We start from the raw sequence: 12,500 nt of genomic DNA on the forward strand, positions 1-12,500 counted from the left end.
GTTTGGAGATGTTTAATATCAGTCTGGAAGGAGAGTTTACAGTCTAGCCAGACACCTAGGTATTTGTAGTTGTCCACATATTCTAAGTAAGAACCGTCCAGAGTAGTGATGCTAGTCGGGCGGGCGAGTGCGTGAGCGAACGGTTGAAAAGCATGCATTTGGTTTTACTAGCGTTTAAAAGCAGTTGGAGGTCACGGAAGGAGTGTTGTATGGCATTGAAGCTCGTTTGGAGGTTAGTTAACACAGTGTCCAAAGAAGGGCCAGATGTATACAGAATGGTGTTGTCTGCGTGGAGGTGGATCAGAGAATCACCCGCAGCAAGAGCGACATCGTTGATATATACAGAGAAAAGAGTCGGCCCGAGAATTGAACCCTGTGGTACCCCCATAGAGACTGGCAGAGGTCCGGACAACAGGCCCTCCACTTTGACACACTGAACTCTGTCTGAGAAGTAGTTGGTGAACAAGGCGAGGCAGTCATTTGAGAAACCAAGGCTGTTGAGTCTGCCGATAAGAATGCAGTGATTGACAGAGTCAAAAACCTTGGCCAGGTCGATGAAGACAGCTGCACAGTACTGTCTTTTATCGATGGCTGTTATGATATCGTTTAGTACCTTGAGCGTGGCTGAGGTGCACGCGTGACCAGCTCGGAAACCGGATTGCACAGCGGAGAAGATACGGTGGGATTCGAAATGATCAGTGATCTGTTTATTAACTTGGCTTTCGAAGACTTTAGAAAGGCAGGGCAGGATGGATATAGGTCTATAACAGTTTGGGTCTAGAGGGTCACCCCCTTTGAAGAGGGGGATGACCGCGGCAGCTTTCCAATCTTTAGGGATCTCGGACGATACGAAAGAGAGGTTGAACAGACTGGTAATAGGGGTTGCAACAATGGCGGCAGATAATTTTAGAAAGAGAGGGTCCAGATTGTCTAGCCCAGCTGATTTGTACGGGTCCAGGTTTTGTTGCTCTTTCAGACTATCTGGATTTGGGTGAAGGAGAAGCTGGGGAGGCTTGGGCAAGCAGCTGCGGGGGGTGCGGAGCTGTTGGCCGGGGTTGGGGTAGCCAGGAGGAAAGCATGGCCAGCCGTAGAGAAATGCTTATTGAAATTCTCGATTATCGTGGATTTATCGGTGGTGACAGTGTTTCCTAGCCTCAGTGCAGTGGGCAGCTGGGAGGAGGTGCTCTTATTCTCCATGGACTTTACAGTGTCCCAGAACTTTTTGGAGTTAGAGCTACAGGATGCAAATTTCTGTTCGAAAAAGCTAGTCTTTGCTTTCCTGACTGACTGCGTGTATTGGTTCCTGACTTCCCTGAACAGTTGCACATCGCAGGGACTATTCGATGCTATTGCAGTCCACCACAGGATGTTTTTGTGCTGGTCGAGGGCAGTCAGGCCTGGAGTGAACCAAGGGCTATATCTGTTCTTAGTTCTACATTTTTTGAAAGGGGCATGCTTATTTAAGATGGTGAGGAAATTACTTTTAAAGAACGACCAGGCATCCTCGACTGACGGGATGAGGTCAATATCCTTCCAGGATACCCGGGCCAGGTCGATTAGAAAGGCCTGCTCGCAGAAGTGTTTTAGGGAGCGTTTGACAGTGATGAGGGGTGGTAGTTTGACCGCGGAACCATAGCGGATGCAGGCAATGAGGCAGTGATTGCTGAGATCCTGATTGAAAACAGCAGAGGTGTATCAGGCCCGATGGCGAAACAGGTTTTGTAGTTGTAGTAATTTCGTTTGCTAGCCGGGCGATGCGCCTGGCTCGCGGCTAACTGGTGCTAGCTTCGGGGCAGGGGCAGTAGCCACTATAGCCACTCGGTAGCAGCTAGCTAGGACATAGGAAATATCACACCATATAAAGGCTAATATAATACACTTTCATCTAGCTACTGGATTAGTCTCCTACATAGATCTGTACTACATTCTCATTGGGTGACTGTGTGGCAACACTCCTCAGTTGATACAGCGGATACAGCATCACCTAAACCAGAATGTCCACCTGAAGACAGACTATAACAGGGGTCGGCAACAGGCAGCCCATGGACCAAAACCGGCCAACCAAAAAATGGTGTACAAAAAAGACTCAAATCAGTTTCATTTTAGAAATCTGTTCACCAAGTATTCCCACAAATAAAAAAAGAGATGTGATCGTGTCTCAATATAATCAAGGTATGAAATTGTCATTTTCAAATCCAATCTCTTTTTGGGCATAGTTGTGGTCAATTTGCAGTGTTCAAATTATTATAATTATGTCGTAAATGTAAATGTAAATGTTCTGGCCCCCCGACCATCCACTCAGACAAAAATCGGCCCGTGGCTGAATCTAGTTGCCTCCTAATGCCAGGGTCCCTGACTGATGCCGTAGAGTCAGCCAGGAAATGTTAGCCTAACACTGGGCTACAAATCACACACAGATTGACCATTCGACAGTATCATTTTTTTAGTTAAGTGTTTTTAATCCTGTGTCAGGACTAGAGGTCGACTGATTATGATTTTTCACCGCCGATACTGATTATTGCAGGACCAGAAAAAGCCAATTAATCGGTATAGGCTTTTTTATATATATATATATATTTGTAATAATGACAATTACAGCAATACTGAATGAACACTTTTATTTTAACTTAATATAATATGGTATCGGCTTTTTTATATATATATTTATAAAAAAGCCGATACCATATTATATTATATATATATATATTTGTAATAATGACAATCCAATTTGTAAGTCGCTCTGGATAAGAGCGTCTGCTAAATGACGTAAATGTAAATGTAAAATTACAGCAATACTGAATGAACACTTTTATTTTAACTTAATATAATACATAAATAAAATCTATTTAGTCTCAAATAAATAATGAAACATGCTCAATTTGGTTTAAATAATGCGAAAACACAGTGTTGGAGAAGAAAGTAAAAGTGCAATATGTGCCATGTAAAAAAGCCAACGTTTAAGTTCCTTGCTCAGAACATGAGAACATATGAAAGCTGGTGGTTCAATATTCCCAGTTAAGAAGTTTTAGGTTGTAGTTATTATAGGAATTATGACGCGTCAACAATTTCTCTCTATACCATTTGTATTTCATATACCTTTTTGACTATTGGATGTTCTTATAGGCACTTTAGTATTGCCAGCCTAATCTCAGGAGTTGATAGACTTGAAGTCATAAACAGAGCTGTGGTCAAGCATTGCTAAGAGCTGCTGGCAAACGCAGTAAAGTTTGAATGAATGCTTACGAACCTGCTGCCGCCTACCACCGCTCAGTCAGACTGCTCTATCAAATATCAAATCATAGACTTAATTATAATATAATAAACACAGAAATACAAGCCTTTGGTCATTAATATGGTCAAATCCGGAAACTGTCATTTCGAAAACAAAATGTTTATTCTTTCAGTGAAATACGGAACCGTTACGTATTTTATCTAACGGGTGGCATCCCTAAACCTAAATGTTGCTGTTACATTGAATGTTATGTCATACTTATGTAAAATTCTGCCAAATTAGTTCGCAACAAGCCAGGCGGCCCAAACTGTTGCATATACGCTGACTCTGTGTACAATGAACACAAGAGAAGTGACACAATTTCCCTAGTTAACATTAATTTATTTTAAATAAATATGCAGGTTTAAAAAATATACTTCTGTGTATTGATTTTAAGAAAGGCATTGATGTTTATGGTTAGGTACATTCGTGCAACGATTGTGATTTTTTTGCGAATGCGCTTTTGTTAAATCATCCCCCGTTTGGCGAAGTAGGCTGTGATTCGATGATAAATTAACTGGCATCGCATTGATTATATGCAACGCAGGACAAGCTAGATAAACTAGTAATATCATCAACCATGTGTAGTTAACTAGTGATTATGTGAAGATTGATTGTTTTTTATAAGATACGTTTAATGCTAGCTAGCACCTTACCTTGGCTCCTTGCTGCACTCGCATAACAGGTAGTCAGCCTGCCACGCAGTTTTCTCGTGGAATGCAATGTAATCGGCCATAATTGGTGTCCAAAAATGCCGATTACCGATTGTTATGAAAACTTGAAATCGGCCCTAATTAATTGGCCATGCCGATTAATCGTCCGACTTCTAGTCAGGACCAGTAGTGTGTGGAGTACTTTTAAGTGGTGGTCAGGCTAGTAGGATGACCATACCTCTAGCAACTTATCTTAGGCACCCACAAAATGCCATTATTGTCTAATTAGGTAAGAGAGTAAACATTAAGTTGGAGGTCTTTGAGGTACTCATATGAGCTTGTATCTTCCCTCATGTTCTCAACCATGAGAGGGTCCTTGTCATGTACATACACAGTAAGTACACCATTTTCTTTTAAGGTTCTGCCATCTGTGGTATGTTATAAAGGTTGACAGGCCTCGGGTTTAGATTCACCGTGCATGGCTGTCTTATAGCCCCTCTGATGAGCTCATAACCTCCCTCTCATCCCAGTGAGCACTCTGGGTAAATGCCATTCCTGGATTTGGTTTCTGCTCTCTGTCTGTCTGTCTCTGGGACGTGCTCCAGAGTTCCTGTCGAATCCGTCATTGGGTCCACTCTGCTCACTAGCATACCTTAGTACCCCTGAAGTGAATAAATACGGAAAGAATTTTAATCCATGTATGTGCTGTTAACACACTCTGAAATATTAAGCTACATACCCACAGACTTTATTACTCATACCTATGTTACCCACAGACTTTATTACCCATATCCATGTTAACCACAGACTTTATTACCCATATCCATGTTACCCACAGGCTTTATTACCCATATCCATGTTACCCACAGACTTTATTACCCATACCTATGTTACCCACAGGCTTTATTACCCATACCTATGTTACCCACAGACTTTATTACCCATACCTATGTTACCCACAGGCTTTATTACCCATATCCATGTTACCCACAGACTTTATTACCCATACCTATGTTACCCACAGACTTTATTACCCATATCCATGTTACCCACAGGCTTTATTACCCATACCTATGTTACCCACAGACTTTATTACCCATATCCATGTTACCCACAGGCTTTATTACCCATACCTATGTTACCCACAGACTTTATTACCCATATCCATGTTACCCACAGGCTTTATTACCCATATCCATGTTACCCACAGACTTTATTACCCATACCTATGTTACCCACAGGCTTTATTACCCATACCTATGTTACCCACAGGCTTTATTACCCATACCTATGTTACCCACAGGCTTTATTACCTCATACCTATGTTACCCACAGACTTTATTACCCATATCCATGTTACCCACAGACTTTATTACCCATATCCATGTTACCCACAGGCTTTATTACCCATACCTATGTTACCCACAGACTTTATTACCCATATCCATGTTACCCACAGACTTTATTACCCATACCTATGTTACCCACAGGCTTTATTACCCATATCCATGTTACCCACAGGCTTTATTACCCATATCCATGTTACCCACAGGCTTTATTACCCATACCTATGTTACCCACAGGCTTTATTACCCATATCCATGTTACCCACAGGCTTTATTACCCATATCCATGTTACCCACAGGCTTTATTACCCATACCTATGTTACCCACAGGCTTTATTACCCATACCTATGTTACCCACAGGCTTTATTACCCATACCTATGTTACCCACAGGCTTTATTACCCATACCTATGTTACCCACAGTCTTTATTACCCATACCTATGTTACCCACAGGCTTTATTACCCATATCCATGTTACCCACAGGCTTTATTACCCATACCTATGTGCCAGAACACTGCAGGTTCATTCTGCTTGTTGTATGTGTGTGTTTTAGGAACGCTCTAGAATGTACGACAGCCTGAACATGCACTCCCTGGAAAGCTCTCTGATTGACATCATGCGGGCGGAGCAAGATCCAATGAAGGGTGAGACTACTTACTTACTCCCTCTCACTGTCTTTAATTATCATACTTACTTAGTTACTGACTCACTGTATAATGGGGAAAGTCATTGTGATTGTGGTTAGGGAGAACAGTGGTTAGAGGGAATGCATATGAGGTGCAGTATACCCTTTTCCAAGGCACTGACAGGCTTCCTGCTCCCTCCTAAATGCATGTTTTTTTCCCAGGGCGAGCAGCTTATGTTCTCCCTGCTAAGAGTGGATATTACTGCCACAACCGGCTGTGCCTTTAAATGACCTTACAGCCCTGATCCTGCTGCTATTGCTTAACCTAACCTGGGGCACACAGACAGACAGGAGTCAGGCAGGCAGCACTGCAGCACTCTCTGCCCTGATAGGATAGGAACACTCCTCACAGGGACAGGGAGTAGAGTGACAGAGACAGGGCTGGCCCAGGAGTATGGTGACAGAGATAGGGCTGGCCCAGGAGTAGAGTGACAGAGATAGGGCGGGCCCAGGAGTAGAGTGACAGAGATAGGGCTGGCCCAGGAGTAGAGTGACAGAGACAGGGCTGGCCCAGGAGTAGAGTGACAGAGACAGGGCTGGCCCAGGAGTAGAGTGACAGAGACAGGGCTGGCCCAGGAGTAGAGTGACAGAGACAGGGCTGGCCCAGGAGTAGAGTGACAGAGACAGGGCTGGCCCAGGAGTAGAGTGACAGAGACAGGGCTGGCCCAGGAGTAGAGTGACAGAGACAGGGCTGGCCCAGGAGTGGAGTGACAGAGACAGGGCTGGCCCAGGAGTAGAGTGACAGAGACAGGGCTGGCCCAGGAGTAGAGTGACAGAGACAGGGCTGGCCCAGGAGTAGAGTGACAGAGACAGGGCTGGCCCACAGTTCCATGCAGGTCTCTCCTCTCAGCTCAGCTCAGCTGCTGGACTTTTAGAAAATACTCTAAGCAGGTGCATTGTAGTCAGTGTAAAATGACTTCTAGCTAGCTAGATACACACATGGTTATGACCACTGGCGTCAACATACTTACTCCCACAAACCATGGACAGGGACAAAGAAGGTTAGATTGACATTTATACTAAACAACATGTTCCCTCACATTGTATTTGGCACAGTATACTACCCCTGAAAGACTATTCAGGGTCGGTAGGTTACTTTCTAAGTGTAATGCATTACAGTGACTAGTTACCTGTCCTAAATTCTAATCAGTAACGTAACTTTTGGATGACCCAAATTTAGTAACGTAATCTGGTTACTATCAGTTACATTTGGATTACTTTCCCCTTAACAGGCATTAGAAGAAGACAAAAAGGATCCATCAAACGCATTTGGTGTGTCATCATAGTGGTCTCTGGCTTGTGGTCAGAGTTGCTCAGGTGGAAAAACTTTAAACTTGCGCCTTTATTTAATGCTGAATTTTAAAAATACATATTTTACCTTTTTTAACTAGGCAAGTCAGTTAAGAACAAATCCTTATTTTCAATGACGGCCTAGGAACAGTGTAACTGCCTTGTTCAGGGGCAGAACGATTCGTTTATCTTGTCAGCTTGGGGATTCGATCTTGCAACCTTTCGGTTGCTAGTCCAACACTCTAACCACTAGGCTACCTGTCGCCCCATTGAATAACATTGGGAAAACAGAAAGATGTCATAATGTATTTTTTTACATTTTTACATTTTTTAAAAATTTTATGCAAGCTTCCTTTCTGAATTTATATTTAATCCAAGAAGTAATCATCTAGTTTTCTGTAATCTGATTACACATTTTTTTCTGGTAATTTAACTGATTAAAGTTTAAAAAAAATTGTAATCAGATAACATGAGATAACATGTAATCAGTTACTCCCCAACCTTCATTATTATTATTGTTCATAAACTAGTCTAAATGTTGAAGTTGGCTCAACATGGACCTCCATAAGTATTAGTGGGCGTGGTGTTGTCCTGTAGTCCTCCGGTCCTGACTGGGACTCTGGAGCCGATGGTGCGAGCATAGGACAGTATTCACAGCACAGAGAACCAGAGGGACACTAAATGTAGACATGATCACACCTTCACACGCTGTGTGTGACAGCCAGAGGAAGGTGGAGGGTGAGGGGAAGAGAGGGTGAGAAGAGGGTTGAGAGGAGGGGAGGGGAGAGTGGGCTCTGCCATTTATAGCCCAGACTGCTAACACAGAAGCAGAAGACAAGCACTAACCTTACAGGACTCTAGAAATTAGCTCAGCTAACTGGGCATAGGAGATGTACCATGCTTACATTGCAGTGGAAATAGAGTTGCTGATTTTTTAACTGGAGATCAGATCATTTGCCAGCATCTCTTCTTTCTCTGTTCACACATCTGCAATTCTTCCCATTGAATGCAGAGATAACATAAATATCTGACATGTGCTTCTGATAGTTCATTAGAGTTAACCCAAATCTATTCAGGGTGTTGTTTTGTTGTTGTATTTTGTCAGCTCAAGCTGTCTCCGTGGAAAAGAGGGTTTTGTTCAGTGTTCTGTTCCGTCACTACAGCTCAGTAGGCTGTTGTCATGTGACAGTGATGCTTCTGTTCCTTATACAGTACATGGCCGTGCGCTTGACGTCCTCAACCTGTCCTCTCCATCTGCTGAGAGTCTCATCCCGTGTGTGTGTGTGTGTGTGTGTGTGTGTGTGTGTGTGTGTGTGTGTGTGTGTGTGTGTGTGTGTGTGTGTGTGTGTGTGTGTGTGTGTGTGTGTGTGTGTGTGTGTGTGTGTGTGTGTGTGTGTGTGTGTGTGTGTGCTTGTCTCTCTGTCATGTCAGGTCGTGTGGGATGCCCTCATCCCGGGGCCGACGGCCTGCTCATGCTCAATGGTAATTATCTCTCCTGGCCAACACCAGCTTGTGTGATGTCTTCCATCGCTATCACCAGGCTATTTTAGAAATGTCCCAGTGTTCATGTTTCCACATCATGACTCGTTAGGGATGCTCAACCAGGCTAGATCGAGAAGCAAGCTGAAACATTCCTGTCACGCTTTTCTGAACTTCATTTGTGTTGGGATATATCCTTCTCTATAGTGGACTAAAAGCTGGATTGCTTTTGTTAAATGAGTAGCGTTGGTTGTCCTATGCTGTGCTGTGTCTGTCCGTTAGGCTGACACTAGACTGTTGTAACAGTGTAGTAAACATGTCTCCTGTTGAAGGATATGCATTGTTGTTGTAATCCTACTGGGGCTTGAGATGTTGAAGAGGAATGTTAAGTAGTGTGGCTCACATGACGAGGTGGAAGGCCTAGTTGTATAAGTCACATGACCACCCGCAGGAGAGCCGAGGGGTGTAGTAGCTAGGTCACTTAGCTTATTTATGTAGGCTAGGTCACTTAGCTTATTTATGTAGGCTAGGTCACTTAGCTTATTTATGTAGGCTAGGTCACATGACTAGATGTCAGGGGAAAACTGGTGTCATTTCCATTAGGCTGCTCCTCATACATATAGTCAGCCTAGTCCAGTTTACAATATAGCCTACAGTCCTGCTTGACACATTGTCATATGCCTAACTATTCAACGATGTCAAGCCTGTGACGATAATTAGGTTTCATGACACTCCAACCATGCAGTTAGATGATGAGGGGCTGAATGGGGTAGGGGTAAATAATGGTACTAGAGGTCATAGTATCTTTATTGTCAGTAGTACCAGGTCTGGGGATACTTTACCTTGCGAGGAATGTCTGAAGGACATAAAACCAGTCTTTACTTTGTTTCCATGCAGCAAGGAGCTATGGGAGACGTCGAGGTAAAGCCGCCTTCATGTGACGTGCAGTCTGTGTCATGTCATGTGTGTTGCGTGTTCATCCACTACACAGCATGCTTTAACGCTACTGAACTGCAGCTGCCTAAACAGTGTCTGGATACAAACAATTCAGGGTTTATAGTGTCAACATGATCGCCACTGACAGTCAATCTAAATCATTTACTATGACATCCCAAGCATTTTTACCAGCAGTTTTTTTTAATGTATTGTGGTGAATTTGGGGGGCAGTCCCGACCCAGACTTTAACCCAGGTCCAAGCAACTGTCGCCCCAACATCTTAGTCTTTACTCCAAGAGACCCTAATCTCTCGACAAGGTCGCTAGGTGTTGGGTTAAGGTCACTACTGTATATAATTGCAGACGTATATGAATACTGCACAACACGTTAGTACACATAGTACATTGCCATAGGTTTCAGGCTTGGTTACCACTAGTTTACCTCAGTCCATTGCTCTGACTAGTGCTACTGCTTTGCCTCATGGTAACAACTTGAATCCACAGCTTCCTTACCAGACCTCAAGCTTGTCCTCTCTGTCTACTGTCTGTCAGTCAGTCACAGAGCTCTGGCTGGAGTATTCACGGTTGTGTGTCTTGGTTTTACAGCACATTTACAGTATAAATACTAGATTGGACATAATCCTCTATCACTTTATGCTTGTACTTTATCTTGTAGCTACTCAGCACAAAGCCTGACGACAGATGTAAACAGCCATTACACATGTTGTTATGGACCCCGCTCATTTATCATGACTCATTATAATAATACTATCTCTATATAACATTAAGACCTTGGGCTCCATGAATGTGTTCAATCTGGGATCTGTCAGTGGGTGTTTACAGAGCTACAGCAGGTTGGTTACTTCTGTTGTTGGCAAAGCAGAAGTATGTGCATCTGCTTGTGATGTGACTGTATGTACTGTAAGCATGTGTGTATCTATGTGGATGTCATTGTCCATGTCTGCAGGTGTTCTGACCGCTGACCTGTGACCCCCTCTTCTCCAGGCCGCTCCTCCCTGTTCCCCATTGAAGACAGCCTCCTTGATGATGGGCACGGTAACCAGGGCATCCCAGGGCTTAGCCCTAACTGTTACCCCCACCAGAACGGGGAGCGCATCGAGCGTTTCTCCCGCAAAGTGTTTGTGGGCGGCCTGCCCCCTGACATAGATGAAGGTGAGAGGAGGAAGAGCATAACACAGTGTTGTTAGTTCAGTGAATCAGTTGATATGCTGTTATGAAAGGTTGTTCTTACTCACGTTGGTTAGTTTTTCCTTCTCCCTCTTCCGTTACTCCTCACACATCCGCCTTCCTCTCGCCTATTCTTTCTTTCTCTCGTCAGATGAGATCACCAACAGTTTCCGTCGCTTTGGCCACCTGGTGGTGGACTGGCCACACAAGGCTGAGAGCAAATCCTACTTCCCCCCCAAAGGTAAAGCTCACCTCAAACTTTCTTTAACTGAAATTGACATAAATGTATGTCATAAAGGTATATTTTAGCACCATATACTGTATAAATATGGCCGGTAGCAATCAATGATGGCCTTGAGACTCCTGGAAGAGACAGTACAGACCAACATCCTCTTTCCCATATGACTAACCTACATAGTCTGTATATAGTACTTTTTCAAATGGAAATAATTCAGTGTATTTGTAGCAGTATTACCCCACACTATTGTATATGCTGTCCAGGTCCTGAGAGTGTGTTGTGTGTGTTGCCTAGGTTACGCCTTCCTGCTATTCCAGGAGGAGAGCTCAGTGCAGGCTCTGATCGAGGCCTGCATGGAGGAGGATGGCAAGCTCTACCTGTGTGTCTCCAGCCCCACCATCAAAGACAAGCCTGTGAGTCCAACACAAACCCAGCTCTCTGTAGGGCCATTCCCACCAGCAAGGACATCTGTGAGACTAGCAACACCTACGCAGTGTAATTCCATCTTGCGATTATTCAATGTATGGGATATGTGTGATGTGTGTGTCTCCAGGTCCAGATTCGTCCGTGGAACCTGAGTGACAGTGACTTTGTGATGGACGGCTCTCAGCCCCTGGATCCTCGCAAGACCATCTTTGTAGGAGGGGTGCCCCGCCCTCTCAGAGCAGGTAAACACGTCCCTCATCTCCCTCTATCAGATCCACATGACATCTCAGCTGGACCTCTAGTTGATCTACTCTGGAATTGGACTGGGATGTTTGTGTTGGTGATGGTAGATGTTGAAATACGTAGATAAACAGATGATGTGTTTTGAGTAATAAGGAGCATCTGCGAGCTGCCAATGTTTTCCCTATGTAATGATAATCTGACAACCCCCTCCTCCACTTTCTCTCTCTCACCCCTTAACCATCTCACCTACCCATGTGTCACTTCCCCATCTCCTCCCCCCATTCTTTACTCTTTTGTTTCTTCTCCTGTTCCATCTCTCTCACATCTCTCTCCAGTGGAGTTGGCCATGATTATGGACCGTCTCTATGGGGGGGTCTGCTACGCTGGCATCGACACCGATCCAGAGCTCAAGTACCCCAAAGGTGCGGGGCGCGTCGCATTCTCCAATCAGCAGAGTTACATCGCTGCCATCAGCGCCAGATTTGTCCAGCTGCAACATGGAGACATTGACAAGCGGGTACAGTCCTCCCTCCCTCCACTTCCCATCTAATTAACCACACAATCCTGCTGGAGACATTCTCCTCCTGATTTCCTAGAGATGCAGAGAGAGAATGAGAGAGTGTGTGAGAGAGTCAGTCCTCGTGAGGATTTGTGGTTCAAAGAAAAACAGTGTGTGTGTTCCAATAGCATCACACGCAGATAGTCTGACGGTGGTTGCTATGGAGAGGAGAAAGCTTATTAGTG

The 12,500-nt window shown here is 44.2% G+C and overlaps 1 protein-coding gene across 4 annotated transcripts in view; it reads left to right on the forward strand.

Moving 5' to 3' along the window:
* The window catches only part of LOC106560248 (cytoplasmic polyadenylation element-binding protein 2), a 29,346-nt gene that overhangs the window by 10,965 nt on the left and 5,881 nt on the right, over window positions 1-12,500 (forward strand). For 2 of the 4 annotated variants that reach the window (XM_014122912.3, XM_014122909.3), the window contains 8 exons: window positions 5,826-5,916; window positions 8,679-8,729; window positions 9,624-9,647; window positions 10,667-10,834; window positions 11,001-11,090; window positions 11,382-11,500; window positions 11,641-11,755; window positions 12,092-12,273. In XM_014122912.3, coding sequence (XP_013978387.1) covers window positions 5,826-5,916; window positions 8,679-8,729; window positions 9,624-9,647; window positions 10,667-10,834; window positions 11,001-11,090; window positions 11,382-11,500; window positions 11,641-11,755; window positions 12,092-12,273 — 840 coding nt within the window. The remainder of the gene's footprint in view (window positions 1-5,825; window positions 5,917-8,678; window positions 8,730-9,623; window positions 9,648-10,666; window positions 10,835-11,000; window positions 11,091-11,381; window positions 11,501-11,640; window positions 11,756-12,091; window positions 12,274-12,500) is intronic. The other 2 variants (XM_014122910.3, XM_014122911.3) reach the window with 2 other exon arrangements.

The sequence above is a fragment of the Salmo salar genome, chromosome 10 (genome assembly GCF_965601325.2).
Source record: "Salmo salar chromosome 10, fSalSal1, whole genome shotgun sequence".
Classification (NCBI taxonomy): Eukaryota; Metazoa; Chordata; class Actinopteri; order Salmoniformes; family Salmonidae; genus Salmo; species Salmo salar.